The 23,624-nt window shown below is 41.8% G+C and overlaps 2 protein-coding genes across 2 annotated transcripts; both read right to left on the bottom strand.

Moving 5' to 3' along the window:
* Positions 1-1,313: 1,313 nt before the first annotated feature.
* Positions 1,314-6,476, bottom strand: LOC105144954 (uncharacterized). Its single transcript, XM_011054218.2, has one exon. It carries the CDS (start codon positions 6,474-6,476, stop codon positions 1,314-1,316), a length of 5,163 nt encoding a protein of 1,720 aa, XP_011052520.2.
* Positions 6,477-7,658: 1,182 nt separating this feature from the next.
* LOC147909571 (uncharacterized) lies at positions 7,659-14,459 on the bottom strand. The gene is made up of 2 exons (XM_087406828.1): positions 14,124-14,459; positions 7,659-7,670 (listed from the first exon to the last, which is right to left on the bottom strand). The coding sequence occupies exons 1-2, from the start codon at positions 14,457-14,459 to the stop codon at positions 7,659-7,661; spliced, it is 348 nt and encodes a 115-aa protein (XP_087262954.1).
* Positions 14,460-23,624: the final 9,165 nt, after the last annotated feature.

Raw genomic sequence — 23,624 nt, 5'->3', positions numbered from 1 at the left:
TTAATTATCACAGCATCAATAGTTTGTTCGTAAATGTTAGATATCTAAGTTTTTTTCTAAAATAATATTCAGTTTTTTGAAAAAGTGCATATAGCATATGATTAGGATGTATCAGCTCTCTTCCTCAAGATTTTAGGTTTACTAATTCTGGTATAAAATTTGTAAGCTGTATGAACGCTGTTTTACATAGAACAGTTTGCTTTATCATTTTTTTTGCTATAAAACCCGAGATATAATAATTATGCAATCAAGTACAGGTGCTAATTTATGATCTTCAATAATAATCGTTGCATTCCCACTGTGCGAGAGCGCACCGCGCGGAAAAATTCGAGTGAGAGTTCGGCGCACGGCTGGTATGATGCACGACAGTAAAATCAACTCAGTTTCTTTGTAATTTAACAAAAGAATTTCTTTAATATATTCAGTTACAAAGTCAAAAGATATAATTAATTAAAGATTAGATTAACAGAATATTAAATGCGGTCACCTTTTCCAAATTGAGTTTGGAATCGCGGTGATGGAAAATCTCGGCGAATTTTCTCGACGCTTCTCGAAAGTTTCGGTTTATAGCAATTTCACTAAACGGTTAGCACGGCGATTTTACGAAGCGAGATTATGACTCTAAGAACTCTAAGAACTTTTTGGAAGTAAGAAGGAGGACGGCGAGATCGAAGCATTTATTGCTTTCGGCCTGAGCTTTCCCTTTTGGGAAAAATCCAATAAAAATTTGCCACAATCGTAATTATTACGTGGCATTAGGTGTACAAAATTGATTGGCGCTTTGGATTCTTTTCTAGCGACGTTCAACGTAACAGTCATGCGCGACAGAAAATCCGTGCGTGGGATTGGTGACAGCGCGTGACGTATTCGTCGGAGCGCGGCGCTCGCGTGCGCGAATTGAATTGTTCTAGAACCTTCGATTGTCCGTTGCCGGTAACGACAACTTGTTTGCGTGTAACGAATTGTTTTTAAAAAGAACAAAGAACGACGAATTTGATGATTTTAACGAGGATTAAAATCATGTTTGAGATGAAATCACGAGCTCAATTTGTGCATGCGTTCAATGACAATTAATGTCGATCGACTGAAAGAATTCTTGCTTTCCTTTCGAATTACCGATCTCAAACATTCCCGCCCGCCTCGTCATCTCCGTGACGATGTATGTATTGACGTTACCTCGAGCTCGTTGAGATTACAAAAACTGTAAATAAGACAAGCGATACAATACAATGAATTCGTGGAAGAACTTGAACCGTAAACGAGAGTTGTATGACAGATAACATTGAAAAAATGATTCACGAAAATACACGCGATCAATTCAAGCTCTTCTTTACATTTGATGCATTAGCGTGCGAGATAAACGCGTTAGCCTCGTCTGGCAATAAAACTAATTTGACCAAAGGACGGGTTAATTCGGATGAGGCGGTTTTGACTGTGACCACTCGCACTACGCCGTCGTCTCCAGGATGTAGCTGAGTGATTCGCGCCAGAGGCCACTTATTTGGTGGTGAGAGCTCGGAGCGAATGATGCATAGCGATCCAAGGCGTGGTGGCAAAGCGTCCTTGGTCCATTTCGGTCTGATAGCCAGAGTGTGTAAGTACTCGCGTGACCATCTCTGCCAGAAGTGGTCTCGCATTCGCTGAATAAGTTGCCACCTGGAAAGAAAATTTTCCTTCTTGTCCGATAAGGACGGCTTCGGAATGGCCAGCAGTGGTGCCCCAATGAGCAGGTGACCTGGTGTCAGAGCCGTGAGGTCGTCGGAGTCGTCTGAGAGTGCATACATGGGCCTTGAGTTCAGGCATGCTTCCACTTGTGCGAGCAGGGTGCTCATTTCCTCGAAGGTGAGCCTGGTTTCGCCGATGGTTCGGCGCAGGTGATACTTAGCCGATTTCACGGCCGCCTCCCAGAGTCCACCAAAATGAGGTCCCGACGGGGGATTGAAATGCCAATGGATCCACTCCGATGTAGCTACGTGTGCGATCCTTTGTCCTTCTGCCGAGGAGGCTCGAAGCATCTCGCGAAGTTGCCGGTCGGCGCCCAAAAAATTGGTGCCGCAATCCGAATATATGTCCGAGCACAGTCCTCGGCGAGATGTGAATCGACGGAGCGCAGCCAGGAAGGCGTCGGTGGTGTAAGCTGAAACAGCCTCAAGGTGAACGGCCTTGGAGCTAAAACAGACAAAAACTGCGATGAATGCTTTGTGAGCGCTGTGCCCCCGCCCTTTGCTCGTCCTGATGAAAATAGGCCCGGCGTAGTCGATGCCCACGTGAAGAAATGGGCGTGCAGGAGTCACTCTCCCTGGAGGAAGGTTCCCCATTTTTGATTGCGGAGTGGCAGCCCTCCACCGAGTGCACGTCACGCATTGATGCAGCCATCGCTTGACTACAGCTCGACCTTGTGGAATCCAGAATCGGAGGCGTAGCAATCCCAGGGTCATCTGGACTCCTCCGTGGAGAGTACGGCGATGGTAGGCTTCCACCAGCAGGCGAGTGAGCCATGACCCTGGAGGCACGATGATCGGATGTCGCTCGTCAAACGACAGCGCTGCGTGCTTGAGACGCCCTCCAACTCGCAGAATTCCGTGCTCGTCCATGCACGGGCTGAGGGTTCGCAGATGGCTGGATCTGGCAAGGTCGCGCTTGTCTTCGAGAGCTGCTCTCTCCGCTTGGTAATGCCAAGGTGACTGCGCTATGCGTATCCACCTGATGAGCGCCGCGTCAAGTTCAGCTGGGAGAAGCGCCGACCCGTTGTGCTGACCGTTCACAGAGCCGACCGCGCGACCGCGGTGACGCCAACGCACGCACCAGGAAGTCGCTCTGAGCAGCTGGTGAAGCGACGAGAATCTGAGCAGTTCTTCCGGCTCGAGGTTGCTCCTGACGACTGCTGCGAGTGTTGCGGCCCGCCGCTCTGGTACGTCCTTGATGGGCTCGAGGTTGACGCTTGGCCATAGCGACGAATTCCCGCTCAACCAGGCGGGGCCCGTCCACCATAAGGAATGGCTGAGGAGCTCACTTGGTGTCAGTCCCCGGGAGGCGCAGTCGGCAGGGTTGTCCTTGCCCGGGACGTGACGCCATTGAGCCTCTGGAAGCTGCTGCTGGATTCGTGTCACCCTGTTGGCCACGTACGTTTTCCAGCGCGAGGCGTGACCTCGAATCCAGTGGAGCGTGACCTTGGAGTCGGACCACAGGATCACTGGCGTTGTCGCCAGGTTTAGCACAGAGCGCGTGTGCACGAGCACGCTTGTAAGCAAGGCGGCGGCGCAGAGTTCGAGTCGCGGGAGAGAAACGAGCTTGATCGGCGCGACCTTGCTTTTGGCGGTCAACAACAGAGTCTTCGTTTGGTTGTTTGCGGTGATACGGAGGTACACCACGGCGGCGTAACCTCTTTCGGACGCGTCTGCGAAGCCGTGCAGTTCGAGTTGAGAGCTCGTGTCGCCGGTGCCGAGCCAGCGGCCGACTCTGACCTTCTCAAGCAGTGGAAGTTCTTCCCAGAGCCGCTTCCACTTTCCAGCGATGGTTGACGGCAATGGTGTGTCCCACTCTAGCTGCTGTAGCCAGGCCGACTGAATCAGAATTTTAGCTTGAATGGTTACCGGAGCCAGCCATCCGAGCGGGTCGAAGAGTCGAGCGGTCTCCGACAGCAGACTTCTCTTGGTGAACGTGACGACGGTGCGACGAGGAACAGAGAAGGCGAATTCGTCCCTGGTTGGATACCAGCGCAATCCCAGCGTGGAGTGGTTCTCTAGGTCCCACGACCGCGAGTCTCTGGTGAGACAGTACTCAGGCGGAATGTCGCGAAGAAGTTCCTGACAGTTGGCGGCCCACTTTCGGAGAGGGAACCCGCCCGCCATGCAGAGGTTGCGTAGCTCGACTTGGAGCGCGATAGCGTCGTCTTTATCGTGCGCTCCGGTTACGATATCGTCGACGTAGCAGTCGTGTCGTAAAGCACTCGCGCCTCGAGGGAAACGCGGTCCGTCGTCATCGGCGAGCTGACGCAGCGTGCGAATGGCGAGAAATGGCGCGCAAGCGAGACCGTAAGTAACTGTTTTTAATGTGAACTCGCGTACAGGCTCATCAACGCGGTGTCGCCACAGGATGCACTGATGTCTATGGTCGTCGGGATGCACAAGAATTTGCCGATACATCTTCTCGATGTCGGCCACTAGCGCGTATCGGTGCCACCGCCACCGCAAAAGCACGTTCGCGAGGGGTGGCAGCAGGTTAGCCCCCACCAGCAGATGATTGTTAAGTGACTCACCTGACCTTGCACGCTGCGATCCGTTAAAAACGACTCTCAGCTTAGTCGTGGTGCTGGACTCACGAAGGACGCCGTGATGTGGAAGGTAGCACCGATCTTCATTGGAATTCGGAGGTTCTGGCGCCAACTCCATGTGACCTTGGTCTTCATAGTCCCTCAGGAAGGCTCGGTAGAGATCGCCGAATCGTGCGTCTCTCTCGCAGCGTCGCTCCATGGCGACTAAGAGTCGTTGCGCAGGTCTTCGCGTCTCAGCTAGCGTCGTCGGCGGAGATGCAAAAGGTAGTCGCACTATGTATCTTCCTTCGGCAGTGCGTTGGTGCTGCAGCGCGAAGATGTCCTCGCATTGCTGCTCCTTTGGCGTGAGAGCGACGGGAGCGGGCACTTCTCGCTCCTGCTCCCAGAAGCGGTGCACAAGGTCGGCCAACTCGTGATCTGCTGTGCACTGAAGCGAGTGGCGTTGTGCTGAGTTGTTTACTCGGTCGCAACCTCCCGATAAGATCCAGCCGAGCAGCGTCTTTTGAGCGATAGGCGCTTGGGGGCCTCCCTTGCGGAGACCATCCTGGAGAATGATTGAGCATACTTCCGCTCCAAAAAGCAACTCAATAGCGTCGTTTGCTGCGTAGTCGGGATCTGCCAATTGGAGCCCCTTCAGATGTGGCCACTCCATTCTGATCCTTGCGTGAGAGCCTTGATAAAGCGACAGACGTGGCAGAACAAAGGCTCCGACGGTGAAGTCGGTCCCTGTTGTTACCGAGGTCACCTTGAGAGTCACCTTTCCCCGGCTGGGCCCGGAGCTCTTGCCGCTGATGCCGATGACCTCGATTGAGGATCGAGAGCGTGGCAAGCGTAGGCGTTGGACCAGAGCCTCGGAAATTAGAGAAATTTCCGAACCTTGGTCGATGAGCACGCGTGTGGTGTGCTGATTGCCGTGACGATCAGCGATGGAAACTCGCGCCGTTGCAAGCAAAATGGCCTTGTGATTGTTGTCGCGGCGCACCGCCGACAGTGAGCTGACTTCTTGAGGTTTCGGTGAAGCGTACGCGTCGTGTAACATTGAGTGGTGACGAGACTTGCACGTAGCACACGTCTTCGTCGACTGGCACTTCGCGAATGTATGAGAGCCGAGACAGTTGAAGCACAGCCTGTGAGTTTCGGCGACGGCCTTGCGGTCGGCCGCGGATTTCTTCTTGAATTCTTCACACGCCATCACGTGGTGCTTACTCTTGCATAGAACGCATTGAGAAGACTCGGTGTGTTTCTTGACGTGATGCGACTTGGCGGATCGCGACGAGTTGTCGGAGACCTTGAGCGATTGTGGTTTGGCGGCTGTGAGAGTAAGTGCTCTTTGGTTTATGAAGTTCATTAGCTCTTTAAGAGTGGGCATGTCGCTCGAGGCGCGTGAGAGTGACTCCCACTCCAGGCGAGTTCTTGGATCGAAGAGCTCGACGGCAAGATGAGTTAGTAGATCGAAGCCATGAGAGTTGATAGGCCTATCAATGTTCTCCTGGCCGTTGACTACCCTGGTCAAGGCGTTGAAGACGCGGTTGAGCTCCTCCGCACTTTCGCTCTTCATCTTAGCCACGGCGGTAAACTTGGAGAAATTGGAGCGAGATAACTCTCTCTTATTTTCGTACCGCTCGCTTAGCAGCTCCCATGCGCGTGGATAGTTGTCTTCGGTCATCGCTAATGGTTGAATCAGTTCCTTGGCAGGACCCTCCAGACAAGTTTTCAGGTAATGAAATTTCTCAATTGCTGAGATTGATGAATTGTTTCCGACAATGGATTGGAAGAGATCTCGGAAGATAGGCCAGTCTTCGAATGCGCCAGAGAAAGAACTAATCTTGAGGCGAGGCAGCGACGGTTTTCCGGAAGACTCATTACCTTCTGTTTTGGAAGCTGAGCTCGGTTCCTTCACCTTGAGTTTCCGAACATGGTCGAGAAGGAGACTTCGTTGCGTGATGTACGTCACTCTCGCTGAGTTAGCGACTCTGGTCGAGTTGTATTCGCTCTCCGCGAATGCATCTTCAAGATGCTCTATGATGAGTTCATGCTGAGCCTCAAATTTCGCCCACAATCCATCCAGAAGACCGACGACTGTCTCGGCGGCTGCCAGCGTAATGTTCGCTGCGCCGAGCTCCTCCAGATCTGATACTGACTGAGCCATGCGATCGCGAAGGTCGTCTTGCTTCGTCAGCAAATTCTGCAGTTTCTTACCCATCACTCACTCTTTCTTTTCAGCACTAGCAAACTGAACGCGATGCACTCGACACTGCGGATGCCGGCGAGAATCCGGCTCGAAGGACCAGAAAATGTGCGAGAGCGCACCGCGCGGAAAAATTCGAGTGAGAGTTCGGCGCACGGCTGGTATGATGCACGACAGTAAAATCAACTCAGTTTCTTTGTAATTTAACAAAAGAATTTCTTTAATATATTCAGTTACAAAGTCAAAAGATATAATTAATTAAAGATTAGATTAACAGAATATTAAATGCGGTCACCTTTTCCAAATTGAGTTTGGAATCGCGGTGATGGAAAATCTCGGCGAATTTTCTCGACGCTTCTCGAAAGTTTCGGTTTATAGCGATTTCACTAAACGGTTAGCACGGCGATTTTACGAAGCGAGATTATGACTCTAAGAACTCTAAGAACTTTTTGGAAGTAAGAAGGAGGACGGCGAGATCGAAGCATTTATTGCTTTCGGCCTGAGCTTTCCCTTTTGGGAAAAATCCAATAAAAATTTGCCACAATCGTAATTATTACGTGGCATTAGGTGTACAAAATTGATTGGCGCTTTGGATTCTTTTCTAGCGACGTTCAACGTAATAGTCATGCGCGACAGAAAATCCGTGCGTGGGATTGGTGACAGCGCGTGATGTATTCGTCGGAGCGCGGCGCTCGCGTGCGCGAATTGAATTGTTCTAGAACCTTCGATTGTCCGTTGCCGGTAACGACAACTTGTTTGCGTGTAACGAATTGTTTTTAAAAAGAACAAAGAACGACGAATTTGATGATTTTAACGAGGATTAAAATCATGTTTGAGATGAAATCACGAGCTCAATTTGTGCATGCGTTCAATGACAATTAATGTCGATCAACTGAAAGAATTCTTGCTTTCCTTTCGAATTACCGATCTCAAACACCCACTATGATGTTTCAATAAAACCGTCTAATTTTGATTTTATTTGTTTAACATGTTCTTCTATGTAAGCTGTAGTATTTCTATGTTACGTCCTACAGACGCCACGATTTTTTTTCCTTCGGCTCCACGTCGCGATTATGGTTGGCGTCTGCGAGACTCGAGCAGAGCCTTCTGATAACGGTCTGACAGAATTGAAAAGAAGAACCGGACAGGCTCCGCGAAAAGTCATAAATGCCAATCAACCCGGAAGGAATAACAACCTTAATGTAGGCCCTAAAAGAGACAAGATTGCAAAAGACATTATAAATGTACCGAGGTCACGCAATAGAAAATCTAGGCTTTGTCATCCGAGACTGACTAACAATTTCATTTTAGAAAACAGGCGCCACGTTGAACTTAAAAAATCGTAAAACGCATAGGATAACTTCCCACGGGAGCGTTATCTAAAATCAGACAATGGTAGCCTTGCACGCAAACCTATTTGCGCACGGTAACCGTTTGTTTACCTAGCCATATTTTCCGCGAGAATAACAGAATTCATCATCCGTTTCGGAGCAATCTTGGTTCTTTAAGGAAAACCGTAAATCACTTTCTCTTCTTCTCGAAACTACTCTAACTATGTACTTTAGATCAACAACGATATAACTTTATAAAAATCGTAAATCTCGCAACTATGACATTGCAACTAACTTTTGCATCCTAGACAAAGGGCACAACGCCCTTTTTTTGGGATATAAATAGAGGTCTCGCGGAAGCGCAGAGCGTCAGTACAGAATTTTAAATCACTCGGTCCACGTCAATGAAGTTCGCGCTCAGTTACTCATTGTCTCGGGCAGTCCGAAAATTATTATAACCCGCGCTAATCACGCCAGTTTGCAATCCCATCCGAGTGCGAACTTAAATTAAATCAACTGAACAACTGAAGTTACCAGCCATACGGCGACTGCCCTTCGGACGCTCTTCGCTGACTACGGATCTTCTTGGCCACTCGCCTAGAACCTACCTGATATCTTGGGGACAGCTACTAAATATAAAGTCGTAATTATTTACAGTCCACCCCCGCGTTTCCCCGCATGGAAAAACCCATTTATTGTGCATGAATACATACACGCGTTTCCAACGAACGTACTTCAATTTTAATCCGTCGGTTCATAGTGCGTACCATCAAGAAACACGGACGACCCTCCTATAACCGGAGGAGTAGGCGGAACCGTTCCCTAGGACCACTCATAATCGCGCCGCCACAATCAACTGGCGAACAATTCGCAGAAATCTCCTATTCATCAACACAACCGTTGGACCTCACCTCTTCTCCTGTTATCGATCTCGATATCCAAGAAATCTTTGGTTATTCCCCTCCTCCTTTCGAGGAACGATTCCCTCCCCCTCCTCCTCTCGAGGAACGATTCCCTCTCCCTCCTCTTCTCGAGGAACGATTCTCTACCCCTCCTCCTCACGAAGAAGGATTCCCACTCCCTCTTCCTTCTTCGGATCAACTTTCGTCCCTCTCATTTCGACTAAATCCCGAACCGATCGACTGGGATCGAATGTTCCGATTCTTTACGTCCCCCTCCTTCAAAGGGGACAGATTAGTTCCCCGGAAATCCCACACCTTACATTGTCCTCTACAAGCACCTCATCCCGATGTATTCCTGCAACACTTTTCTCGCCTTCCATACCCGCTAATCTTTTCTCCTCTCTCCACACACACACACACACACACACACACACACACACACACACACACACACACACACACACACACACACACACACACACAACATACATATACACGCATACATCCATAAGCTATAATATATAATATACATTTTTTTTATGTAAAGAGAAGTTTATAATATATAAAACCCTTTGTTTTATTATTATTATTTTGCATTTTATTAATAAATGTAACTTAAGGTATTCCCCTGTCTGTTATTAACATCACCTCTCGCATTCACTTCCCTCAAATACCTGAGATCGCACGAGGTCTAGTCCCGGGTTAAAAGGATTAAGTTCCTTGACCGAAAAAATAGGATCGATGTTCGCACTGTCCAGCGGAACAGGTGTCATAGCATCCCTTCGGACGTTGATCCATATTCTGGGACTGAAAAGGTGCGTTCGACTCACAGGTGCTCGCCTCCGCGCATACCTGTGAGATTGAGTCTAACCGTCCTTCCACACCCTCTCCATTCTCCCTCATTGTCTCCTTGACCAAATTTTCAAGGGTTTGGACGTAACATCTATTAAAAATAGATTTAAATTCTTCGCGTGTAATTAATGGCGAATTACAATATTATTTTCGGTACATAGAACAATTCCCAAATTTGGGAGATTTTACTATTTTATATATTGACAACAGACGATATAATTGGAGAAATGTGGGAAATGTAAGATGATCGTTTTGACATCCAGCTTGATGAACAATTCCAAAAAATTTCTGTAATATAAGAATTTGAAATAGATTAATTATCAATTTTAATTGATATATTTTGATATACACATATTTAGAGAAAATGTTCACACTTCTAAACAGTTTTGTGTAACTTAAAAACTGAAATATGTAAAACATATTTAAAATTAAATTTCTCTATTAAGTCTTTTATTAAATTTATTTTAGATGTTAATATAACTATCAAACCTTGTGCGGGTGTATCAATTAAAAATTCGTCTTTTGTTATTGTTTTATTGATTAATTCAGTTTCCCAATCATTTAACCACTTTAAAGAATCATTAAGGACCTAAAGTACAATATATATTATTTTGATTAAACAAATTCAATAAAATATCTTTCTTTTTAATATAAGAAATTGTTTATTAGTTTATTTGAAAATTTTTACTCGTTAATGTCACTCCTTGACTTGGAATACGTCAATTTAATGCATCGAACATGTTATTTATTTGTAAAATTTATTGTAAAATTTATTGTAAAATTTATTGTTTCTCGACAGTTTAAAAAATGTTGACCTCTTTTTTCATAAAATTCTAAACTTTTGCAACACTATTACTAAATACCTATAAAATAAAAAAATATTAGGTGTACAAATAAGTTTCCGCCGTTTTTTATCAAAAATTAAGCATTTATTGTGAAAGAATGATACATAATGTTTTATTGATGTAAGTCAAAATGTAAGTGCAAGTTCTTTTTGCGTTTGGCACGAATCTTCATTCAATAATGCTTCCAATTCCGCGTCTTCGTATATTTTCGGCCTTCCGCTACGTTCTTTGTCTTTGACGTCAAATTCACCGTTCTTAAATTTTTGAAATCATTCACGACAACTTCTCTCACTTAAGGCAGCCTCACCATATGCTTCTACAAACAATCGATGAGCCTCAGCTGCAGATTTCTTCAAATTAAAGAAATAAATCAAAAGTTCCCCCAAATGACGTTTATTCGGCTCAAAACTCGGCATTTTCGCACAAAAAAAAATATATGATGCTGATACAAAATCGCTAGTATTTCAAGGTTATGTTGTTAACAGATGTCCAACCTTACGATATAATGTTTTACATCAGACAATTTTAACCATAGCTTGCTAGTGGCGCTGTCTTTTGTCTAACGGCGGAAACTTATTTGAACACCTAATATTATTTCAATTGTTTTTTACCAAGCATAACACGTACTATATCTGAGTTACCAAAGAAACTCTCATTTTCATTGATTAGTTGGATTAATTATTTGATTGTGTGATCATTAATATGATTGATTGTGAATTTGGGAACAATACGCAATTTTCCTGTATTCTTACAATCTTCATAATATAAAAGTTTATAATAATCTTAATCAATGAAATTATCATGCATTTATAAAAATAAAATATTTAAATTTAAAATATTAAGAAATTGTTAATGTTTGAATACAACTGAATATAAACAAGTAAGTATAACTAATAGACTTTCGAAAGATATTTAATTTAATATATTTAACGTAGGCACTGCTATGTGTGTCAATCGCTATTCAAATATTGGATGCTTGCTGTCTGACTGCATTCAGTTTTGACACTTATGCATTTTTTTTAAACTAAGCATTCATAATCATCATTCTGTCTTTATCTTCTATGTTTATTTGATGTGAACAATAATAGAACACTAAGCATCCAAACTGAATGCCTTTGAGTATTTTTTAATTACTTACCTTCAATTTATGAGACAAAAATCTATTTTTAATGCATTTTATTAAATGACAAGCATCAGGAAACATATAAATATTTCGTAAAAAATTATTTGGAAAATAATGATATTTCCAAAATTTCCGCAAATGCCAAGTTCTTTCCAGATTTTCCTATTTGTCGTAGCACCATCACAAATAATGCACATAAGCACCTGTTTCTTCTAAATATATTATAGCTTGACTAATTGTGCTAACACTTAACCTTTTGTAGTTCTAACATAGCCAAATACAACAATAGGTTGTTGAAAATTATGTGTTAAAGATGTAAACATAAAAAACTAACATAAAAACTAATGCATAATCAGCTATATTTTTAGGATCTATAACATTTCTTTCATTAATCAATTCTTCGAATGTTAATGTTTTTGCATTCACTGCTAAACTTTTCTGAATTTGTATTTCGTCTAATATCTAATAATAAACTATGCTTAAAAAAATCTCCAAGAACATTTAATTTATTTCGAACTAGTTGGAAAAATTCGGGATCGAATCCGGTGGTGCTATTTATATTTCGAAGATAACGATAAGTAATTATGGGTGAAGAAAGCATTATAGCATTATTTCTTAAAAAATTGTAATCTGAAGGATTCTTTATTTTGAATAAAAGGGACAGTAATAATCAATTTTCTGAATATCTCATGCCATGATTATTTGAACATCCCTTTTGCAGCTTTTTTATACTTTTTCAAATTAAATAAAATAAAGAACCTAATGGTCAAAGTTAGATGTTACAAACCTCTAAAAAACGGAAAGAAACTTCTTATAATTCTTTTTATAATGTTTATACATGCGCGTTCTCTTTATATATATCGGCTATTGCGAGGAATATTTCCGAAACCTCAGTGGTCGAATTAGCTGAGACACTCTTCCCGACAAGTTGAAAGGTTCCAAGTTCGAATCCTGGCTGAGATAATATTTTTTGCAATAAGTTTTTTTCCGTTTTTTAGGAGTTTTATTTTTTAGAAGGGGATATTAAAATGTTTCATAATGATTGTGTTGAAAATCCGACAATTATCGACGCGCAATCACATTTGGAATAAAAAATTGATTAAATATATTCGTAACATCTAACTTTGACCGGCGTTCTTTACTTTATTCGATTTATTCGTACACAGTCGTTCTTCTTATAATGTTTTTCAAATTAACAATTTAATTAATTATTTAATGTTTCTTTTATATTTTTTTTTCATAGTGCGCCTGTACGGTTCGTATACTAGGCAGGAAATATGCATTGACATACGAGATACAAATTCTATCTATAAATTTCTGAATTGATATCAATATTGGCCCGAGCTACGTAGAGATTGCGATAGGAGATAATCGTGGAAACGAATTAATACTATCTATCGAAACATGGAAAGGACTCTATGAACAACGTTGGAACATTCAAAACTATCTTCAGAATCATCACAAGGATAATTTTATTAGCGCTGACAGTGCGATTCAGTACGATTGAAAATGCTAAAATTATATGCTTGGAATCATCCGACATTTGATGACTGAATCAACAATATTGTTTATGTTCAACTTATCAATGCATTGAATTAGCATTCGATCAATTGGTTGGTATCGTCAAGAAAATCGATACAAAATTTACACGATTCTCGAATATCGTATCTACTGTAACTGATGCTAAAGATGTACCAAATGTAATATGCGCTAAGGATTATTTTGATAAAAATCAGCTCCTCGACTGCGAACTGTTAGCTGTAGTTTTTTGTGAATAAGAAAAAAATTATGTAAAAGAAATATAAATAAAAAACATTACTTTAAAATCCGAAGCGCCACTACGGTCTGAGTAAACTACTGACTGTAATAAACTTATTGCGAAAAATATTGCCTCGGCCGGGAGTCGAACCCGGATCTCTTGCATTCCGTGCGAGCGTCCTGAGCCTGTAGACTACCGAGACCTTAGCAATAATTCTTCGCAATAACCAATATGTATAGAGAGTAACGCATTTTTTCAGCGCGCGTGTATAAACAATAAAATAGGAAACAAGACCGTTTATGTTAAGTAACATTACTTTAAAATCCGAAGCGCCACTACGGTCTGAGTATTAAGATGTTGAACATATATATTTTCAAACAAATGAATTAATTTCAGAAGTGATAATTACGTGCCAATATGGTTGTCGGCATTAAACGCAATTGATCTGAAATATTAATATATTACTAAATAGTATTTTAATTTGCACTTTATGTGTCTCATGTTTTTATCATTTATACGTATTATTATGTATTACTATTATTTTAATTTACACTTTAGTTATGTTTTTTTACATTTATATAAGTATTACATTTATATTTGTATTACTACCTATGTGTACATATGTATTTTGCTCCATACATAAGTTGTTACAAATAATTATAATATGTATTTTGTATATTCCAAAACGAAGATGATGAATGGGAAGTAATAAAAATATACGTTTATATACTTATATTGATATATATTTTTATATGTAGAAAAAATACACGAATCAAAATTTTATCAAATGATATTGTTTTTATGTATCCATGAATTGTGCAATCTATCGAATCCCAGCCACTTGACTTACCATCTTGTCTCCTTTCCGATGCAGTACTTTCTCCATGAGATACACGTTCGGATGAATAGCGCGATGTAACTCGTGCTCGTAGAACGCTCCAGCGACAGATTTTCTGCGATAATCCTCGAGTAGATAGGTTACGGGATTGGTACGCTGCACTTTACCGATCGTAAATACCTTGGTGGTCCAATTTGGCGTGTAATCCTTCTCAAAAACCGTCTTATACTTGCTCACGCGTACCGAATTGCTCACTTTGAATTTTGCCGGACCAGCGATTATTATCGCGCTGTACATCGTGTCCAAGAGTCTTTCAACGATCGCGGGAGTTATGTCGGCGGGTCGCATGCCGATAGTGCGATGCTTGCGCGCATTGTAATCTGAAACGCGGCAGCTCGTCGACCCACTTGTAATTGTCATTGAGTGTAAACATCTTTCACACGTCGTTTTTGAGCGTGCGAATGAACCGCTCAATCACTGACGCTTTCAACGCTTGAATACGTTGACGCTTTGAATACGTGGAATAGTGATTAACATCGTATTTTTCCAAGATTTTCTACATAGGCGTTATAAAATTCTTTCCCTATAAACGTTTGTAAATTTTTAGAATATCTTCCACTCACTTGAATTATCTTAGCGATAGAATCAGGCGTCTCGCTTTCACTTGCTTTTGAGCGGTACGACCCACGCGTACTTGCTCAATACATCGATGACGGCGAGTATGTAGTAGTGGCCTCTGTTGAAGCTCGAGTATGGGTGCATCTTAACGAAATCATCTTGCCATAGATTGTCGTATCCTCAAATTATAACGCGCCTTCGCATAATACACAGGGTAAAAGTATTTTTTCTTGCTGACGCCTCTCGACTGACTCGTTCGTTTCGTCTATATGCGATTTAATTTATAAGACCGGCTTCGCGAAGTTCCTTGATGATCGATAGCATCTCGTTGTCGTGAGCGTTGTTGCCCGTTCGGTGCGAAGCGTCGAGCAATCGTAAACGATTCACTAGCTCGTTGGGATCGTCCCAGTGCACGTAATCGATCACATTATCATTGCGTGAGGTAATCCCTTTCCAGATTTCTTCTTCTGTTTCTTGCTCTTGTACTTGTAGCATGCTCTTGTACTTGTTCATATCGTTTCCCATGTAAAGGAGATCGTCGGGAATTTTCTTGAAAATTAACTCTAACGTCTTTACAAGACCAGTGTACCGGAGTATCATACGCCGTCGATACATAATTATGTTGTTCGCATCATCCACGTCGAAATGTTTATTGCCAAATATAATCAACCCATCCTTGTGTAGGTAAACATAATCTATACCGCTCTTTTGTTTATCTCGCGCTCCCCTCAGCTTTGACATACTTTTGATTCAGCGGGTCCAAGCCGACTTGCAACGCCTCTCGACCTTCCGATGTTTGCAACCGATTTTGAACCTTTGTTGCTAGGGACTCGTCCATCATTTCGAAAATGTTCTCCAACGATTCTATCGTCGGTACTGATCGTCGTATGCCGAGACGATAAAAATTGGAGATTTTCACGTCTGCTGGAGTATCGAATATTAGCCAAGAAACCGAAGTCTCTGGCAAAAAAAACGGAGAACTGGCATCCGTATTCGTGATTTAAAATTCTTTTATTTTCTGTCGTCTCGATAGAGCGAGACAGAGAAAAAACAAAAACGGATAGAAGTTCCTATTGTAATCGGTAAGTCTCCGCGCGGACACGTCGAACTGGGCTCGTTTAACAAAATAATGAGTCTGTCTCTCTGTGGTCACTTGTTTCTAGCGACCGAAAATACTTTCTCGGCGATCTCGGCCGCTTGGCGTGTATCATAAGGGGGAAAGAGACATTCTAGATAATACATAATTTTTAATAAATTATATTAACCCTACGATTTAAGTTACGATGGCATAATTAACAGCTTGGAACGTGTTGTTTACGTTTGGCTCGATAGACGTACCACGGCTATCACCAATGACTTATATTTGGCCCGATTTTTTTATCACGAGTCTCACACGATATTGTAAGTGAAAGAGTTAATCATATACCTTCCTCATTAACGTATAATAGCAAAAATGATTTCAAAACGTGATAGTTGACGAGATATAGTTTACGATTTTCCGTGTATTTTATGTATCGCGTTCATAGAGGAGATTCACAAAAATTCAGCGTGGTCTCAGGCGTTAGGTGCGAAATCAGAATGTTGAGGATCCTATATTCGATCCTGCTTTTTCCTTTTTTTTTTTAAATAAATAACGTTATTAATAAACATATTATTCCAAATATATTTTTATAAAATTATAGAAATTATGTGTGTCCTTCAGTATGCTCGGAACTATTATAATTACACATTTCGAATCAATTTTTGAAGTGCTGCCTATTTTTTCTTTACAACCGCTCAACGGTCGACGGCTGAATCGCTAGATCACGCGCGGACGTGCATCTCAGGAGCGTCACAGTATAAGAAACATGCTGCGATCATACATCTTCCAACATGAAAATTATCATGAAAATATTTTCCTTCCTATATATTTTCCTTGTTATTTTCTTCATAATAGTGATTCGATATCATAGTAATAAGTAAATACATTTTACTGAATATAATGCACTTTTAAAATATTATTTTATTATTTTTATGATACACTCGGTTTTCTTTCAAAGAGCTACTGACCACACTTATGTGCCACAAAATGTAATATCTTTTAATATAGAATACTGATAATATCAATTTAAGACTAATAAGAGTCGACACAGAACGAAATACGAAAATTTTTAACTGGAATGATGACTTAACTCCAATAACTCTGTGATGTCTTCTTTCAACATGTGAATAAAGAAGGCATATTGAATAAAGAAGACATCACAGAAAACTAAGGAAAGTAAAGGATTGATAATTTGCTGGATACGGTCGCAGCATATTTCTTAGTGCAACACTCCTGAGATACACATTCGCGCGTGATCCGGTGCGGCTCAGCCGTCGAGTATTGAGCGGCGGTGGCGAGGGAAAAGAAGGCGACGCTTCAAAAGTCGGCCCAAAATTTAACATGTACTCTAATAACTATAGAAAGAATACCGAATCACTTCAATAGATAAATAAAAAATTATTTGTATATTATTAGGTGTTGGAATTAATTCGTAGCGTTTTACAAGTGATGGGAAGTACTTTCATTAATGTATTTTTTAATGCTCATGTGAAATAAATAACATTCTTTCATTAAAAAACGCTACGAATTAATTCCAACACCTAATACATATAAAGGCACATATAAAGGCTTTTTGATTTGTTAATTATAAAATTATATTGACATCATCCTTATAATTATATTAATCATCGCACTTTTGCGATTTGATTAATTATCAGAATTTTCATACATTCAGATGATAGTTATAAAAAAAAACATTTCACAGAAAATACTGATCGACATCAAACGTAACATTATTATAGAAACATGATTTCTTTTCGGATTTTTTCTAAAAGTAAATAGATCTCATTTACATATAAAAATACTGGTTTTCTATCTATTCGACGTATACTACGTCGAATTATTTTTTGCTACAATTTTCAGTTTAAAACTTTTAGAAATACACATATAATTTCAATAATTAAATAAAAATATATTTAGCGTGTAATATGTGTTTATTAACAATGTCACTTATTTAAAAAAAAATTATGAAAAAAGAAAAAAAAAGAATCGATCGTGGGATCTCTAACATTCAGATCTCGCACTTTACGCGCGAGACCATGTCGATGTCTTGCAAATCATTTCTATGAACGTGGTATATAACGCTCATGGAAAATCATGGAAATATCAATATCTCGTAAATTATCGTGTTTTGAAATTATTTTTGTTATTATACATAAATTGGAGGGATATAGGATTAGTATAATTAACTTATATGTTATCTATAATGTTCTTTCTCTTCTTAATTACACACGTTGAGCAAAATTTCCTAGAAAACATTTTCGGTCGTTAAAAACAAGCGATCATAGAGAAAAAGACAGATTCTAAAGGATAGACTCGCTGTTTCGCTCGATGAGCCCAACTCAGCGTGCGGAGCCTTACCGATTACAATCGAAGTTGTTTCTATCCTTTTTTGTTTTTTCTCATTCTGTCGTACTTCTGTTTCAATAATTCGTTCTGCAATTCAAGAATGTGATTTCTATCGATTCTGGTTTGACATCATCGCCGATGCAGCAAGGACGCACGATTCCTTTCCTAAACAACGATCCTAATATATATTTTTATATATACAAAAATATATTATTATTATAGCGTTTTCAGCCGATAATATATTACTGATTTATACAATGATTCAATCCATTTTTGTAGTTAAATAGGTACTTCGCTTGCGCGTGATAAGAGGAATGGCGTTTCTTACTAAGTCGACATTTCGACATCCGAGTTGAATAAAAAATGTGCTCTATACAATAATTTTAGACTTTGCACGTTTAAAATAAGTAGCTGGTGATTTACAGAAAACCTCAAAGAATAATATTATGCTTGCAGAAACGAGTTATGAGCTTTAATATAAGAGTAATGAGTACTCGAAAATTTCATTTATACGTCTGCTACGAGATTGTCGCTTGTTATTCCGACATCCGAGCAAAATCGAAGCTCAATCGAAACACATATCGCGCACCGAGCCCCGATATACGAGGTCTGTTCAAAAAGTATCGCGAATTTTGAATTTCCGCGGGTTACGTATATTCGATTTTCGATTTTTTTGTGGCGTTATGTTGGTACTCATGTCTCTCACTTATGCCGACAAGTTCGGCCATTTTGAATGTTCAATTAATTTTTGACAGCTGCTTTGCTTGCACGTGTTTTGATTCGTCTTCGATTTTTGCCTATTCCAAAAAATGGATCAATGAATCTGTATCAAATTTTGTGTGAAAAACAAAATTAAGTGCGCGGACGCATTCCGAATGTTGACTGTGGCATATGGTAAAGCTACCTTGGACCGAAGCAACGTTTATCGGTGGTACAAAATGTTCTCAGAGGGCCGAGAAGATGTGAACGACGAAGAGCGTGCCGGACGCCCGAGCACGTCAACAACAGACGAAAACATTGATGAAGTGAAGAAAATAGTATTGGCCAATCGTCGAATCACCGTTAGAGAAGTTACTGAGGACCTAAACATATCGATTGGCTCATGCCATTCGATTTTTATCAATGATTTGGGCATGAGATGGGTCGCCGCGAAATTGGCTTTTGCATCATGATAACGCCTCTGCTCACACATCGTTGCTTGTGCGCGTGAATTTTTGGCCAAAAACAACACACTAATGATGCCGCAGCGTATTCCCCAGATCTGGCCCCCTGTGACTTTTTCTTGTTCCCGAAACTGAAGAGGCCCATGAAAGGATGACGCTACGCTACGATTGAGGAGATAAAGACGGCATCGAAGGAGGAGCTGAACAAGATCACAAAAAATGATTTTTTGAAGTGCTTCGAGGATTGGAAAAAACGTTGGCACAAGTGTATAATATCTGATGGGGATTACTTTGAATATCTATTACTACAAAATAGATATTCATGAAGAAATAAATAATTTTTGAAAAAACACAAAATTCGCGATAGTTTTTGAACAGACCTCGTATGTACGTGTAAATAATTCAGTAAATAAAGTTTAGAGATGTGTTGTATATATACACACACACACACACGCTCGCGCACACATACACGCGCGCGCGCGCACACACACACACACACAAACACACGCACGCACGCACGTACGCCCGCCCGTCCGCACGCACGCACACGCATCATACGTACACGCGTATGTATGTATATCTATTATATATATATATAATAATTGATGCATATATATTGCAACCGCACTCACGAGCGTGGCGCAACTTCGTCGCACATTCACAGCTAAGGTTCTCGCAGGCGATCGGATGCCGGGTGACGTTAAACGAAACGTGACAAAAATGCGTCTTCCCGCGACCGCTCTTAAGGGCGGCACATAATTACAAAATAATAGTTAGGCGCCAGGCACGAGCGAGCGTGCCACACTTTCCAGAAGTTACGTGATATTTTCTTTATGCTATTTTAATGAGCTGCGAATGTCGACGGCTCTCAACCGGCAGCTCAGCCTCGGAAATGGCAGAGGGGGCGGTTCGTGGTCGAGGATAGCAGATCGTTTGGAGGAGCGAATAGGGGCGAGAATAAAGTACACACGAATTTAACAGTAACAAAAGTAACAAATATATTAAATGAGTCTTCGACTCACATTTACATTTGGCGATACAACCGAGACGATAAATTCTATGTGAGCGCAACAACTGATTTACATAAGCCCGAAGTTTTACACTAGGCGTATCAATTTCGTTACATTCTCGCGACACGAGCTCACGCCACACGGAAATACTCTCGCGAATTATACGAATCGCCTCGCAAATGCTAAGGAATTCGGCAGCTTATAGCGTGGACACGGCGTGACCTCGTGCGAGCTCGCGGAACCTCGCGCTGCTCAGCCGAGATGCAAGGGAGGCTCGAATACGTGCAAGCTCGGCAATACACAATCTCAATATGACAGAATACGCACACTCATCAATTGCGATTATCAATTGATCTTAAGGGCTATGACATAGAAAATCGAATAAACAGGCAAATCTTACGTTACAGACGCTCGAGACGATACGATACGCGACAATACTACGGCACGGAGCTTCGACGTAACATATTCCGCGATAAAAGAAAAACCGACACAAATGACGAGGCTGTGGCCTTGGCGGACGCCCCAGAGTTATCCCGACGACAAGGGCCGTTCCGGGAGGCGTACTCTGTTCCCGCGAAACTCTAGTACACGATGAGGCCACGTGAGCACTCACTCTTAGATATCCGATATAAATTCGATAGCTACGCCTCCCGGACGCGGAACCCGGCGACTTTACAGAGGTGACGTTCGTTTCACCGCGGTTCCCTCGTAGGTGCTCGTTCTAGCTGACTTTGGAAGGCTCGTAATCCGCTAGCGTCCTGCGTCCTCTCGCGTGCTCTCTCCGAGCGGGCCACAGTTCAAGTGCCGGGCGCTAATTCTCCCGGGCGCACGCAGGGCTCGTTATCACCGCGAGGGGTCCTTATCATGCCTGATTGGCGCGTGGCCCCGCAGCTTTCCGCTAATCGCGGAAACCGCGTCATGTCCATCGCATGTCCTGGCGCGCGAAATTCGAGAGATCACGGTAGTCTTTCTCAGGCCGCCTCGTGGCCTGCGCCTATCCGGGGCTCTCGCCGTCCTTGTAGCGCAGAGTGGCCTTCCCCGTCATGTCGTGCCGACTCTCGATTCGCTTTGCACCTGGAAGAGGGTGCGATAAAAAATGCTTTGCGATAATAAAAAAAAAGCGTAACGATGCGGGAAGGATATCACCTGCGTGCGACCCGGGGCCAGGTATCGTGCCCTCCGGCGGATCTGTCCTCAGCGGTCGTCTCGGGACTCTCAATCCTTGTCGTTCTTCCTCCTCTTCTCCCCGGTGAGATTGCGTCACTCCGCCAAGGTCACGGGAGTCGCCAGTCTCTGTAACCCTCGGTACGGGAATACACCGAAACGGGAAAATAAAAACGGCGCGGAACGCGTAAGATACACGAATGACGACGCGGGGAAAGCGCAGATGCGTCCGCCCCCAAAATGTGAGAGGACCCAGGACGCTATACTGCACTATTCGATCAGGCCATGCGGCCCTTGTGACGGACGGAAAACGCACGTCACAATATATATATATATATATATATATATATATATATATATCTGTTATTTTATATATATATGCATCAATAATTTACTAAATAAAATGTATGTTAAGACAGAACAGTGCAATTAAAATAATTATCTTCATTTGTATTCATATGTAAATAATATGGTACATTTCTTGTTTAAGAAGAAATTATTTTAACAAAATTGAAATAACTAATATCATATTATATTAATTTTATTATTATTTTTCCTCTCAAAAGAAAAAATTTTGATCAGAGTTTATTGATGTGCCTGAGTAGATCGATAATTCAGATCATTTCTATGATTCAGCGGCGCACTTTTCATGACAGCGCCGCTGTCGGAATATCTCGGAACTAAAATATTGCTCGGTTTTATGGTTTCACATCAATTTCACTTATAATATACAAACGAAATTTTCGGATACTCTTTTCTCTTATATTAAAATCTCTACCTCGTTTTTAAAAGCATAGGATTGTTCTTTCAGGTTTTCTACAATTCGCCAGCTACATTTTAACGTGCAAGATCTGAAACTCTTATATGCAACACATATTGTGACGTGTTGACTACAGAAGTCGATAACAAAACTGTCTTCAATTTTCTTTCAATTTTTTTTCGTATTCAAATGTAGCGAATTGCGTTGTTGTCGATACTTTAATTGTGGAGAAGGATTTTTCAATCCATAAACACAATTAAGAGAAAAAAGTCTTTAATAATTAATGATAAAACAGGACACTCCAGCATCCCCTTAAGTGCACTATCCTCGTCTATCACTAAAATCCATATTTTTTTTGCCAACAGTCGCGACATAACAAATAAAATTGATCGTACAACATGTCGGTATCACGTGATCGTTGTAAACGTGTTTCAAGTTAGTACAATCCTGTTTGAATAGGATTAACAGGTTCGCATTGTCGCGTATCAGATGTTTAGGTATCCTCACGTACGTCTGACAGAGATAGAAACAGTCAACGTTTGCGTGACGGCATCGACAAGTATTCTCTAACCGCATCCTGCTTGTTGCATGCCATGCCATCAAAGATAAAAATAGAATTTGGGCACGCCTCGCTTGGTAGAACGACGTCGCTGTTGTTGGAGAATGTAAAGTAGATTTCATTGATAGATGTAAACAAATTTTCGAGATATCGATACTTTGGCTGTTGCAGCGATTTCGAATAGACGTACACGTTTTCGAAACGTACGCCTCTCTCTTAGGGCTCTCGAGCAAGCTTATGAGAACGTTAGTTTTACAATTAGACAGGCCGCAAATGATTGCGCGTATAGTACTCGGCAGCATTTCGCCGTGCTTGCGCTTCTCCGCACTGCCTCCCATCATTCGCGATTTCGCAGTTTGTGACACGTCTCGTCAACGGTTGCCGCACGAATTTCATGCTCACACTAAAGGCTACGCGTTCTTTAATTATTTAAAGATGCGCGACAGTGATGCGAATTCTGGGCCGCTTGCAGTGTGGTGTCTTTCGTGTGAGAATTTCTTCTCACGAGCCACAGTGCGAACTCATTACGAAAAATGTAATAGTCACAACAAGAAAGAAGTCTTCGTAGCTTTCCGTTAAAAAGAATATTTATTTATATTGTGTTCGTTACATATATGGTAGTTCTCTAATCGACTTTCTTACTTACTCTCTTATGCCGCCAGCGTCATTCGATCAAACTACAAAGATAATTGGCGCTTACCGCCAGAGCCGCCATAGGATTTCCCTTCGAGTAACTATGTTACAGTTGCAAAAAAAAATATGTAAAGGAACATTAAGTATTTAATTATAAAATAAATAGAATTGCACTT

Source organism: Acromyrmex echinatior, chromosome 6, assembly GCF_024713525.1.
Source record: "Acromyrmex echinatior isolate Ae372 chromosome 6, ASM2471352v2, whole genome shotgun sequence".
Lineage (NCBI taxonomy): Eukaryota > Metazoa > Arthropoda > Insecta > Hymenoptera > Formicidae > Acromyrmex > Acromyrmex echinatior.
Note: the sequence above shows the minus strand (reverse complement) of the source record. Positions and strands in the feature narration are given on the sequence as shown.

Coding starts and splice junctions, on each gene's coding strand:
- LOC147909571 (XM_087406828.1), bottom strand. CDS start 14,459: ATGCGACCCGCCGACATAACTCCCGCGATCGTTGAAAGACTCTTGGAC.
- LOC105144954 (XM_011054218.2), bottom strand. CDS start 6,476: ATGGGTAAGAAACTGCAGAATTTGCTGACGAAGCAAGACGACCTTCGC.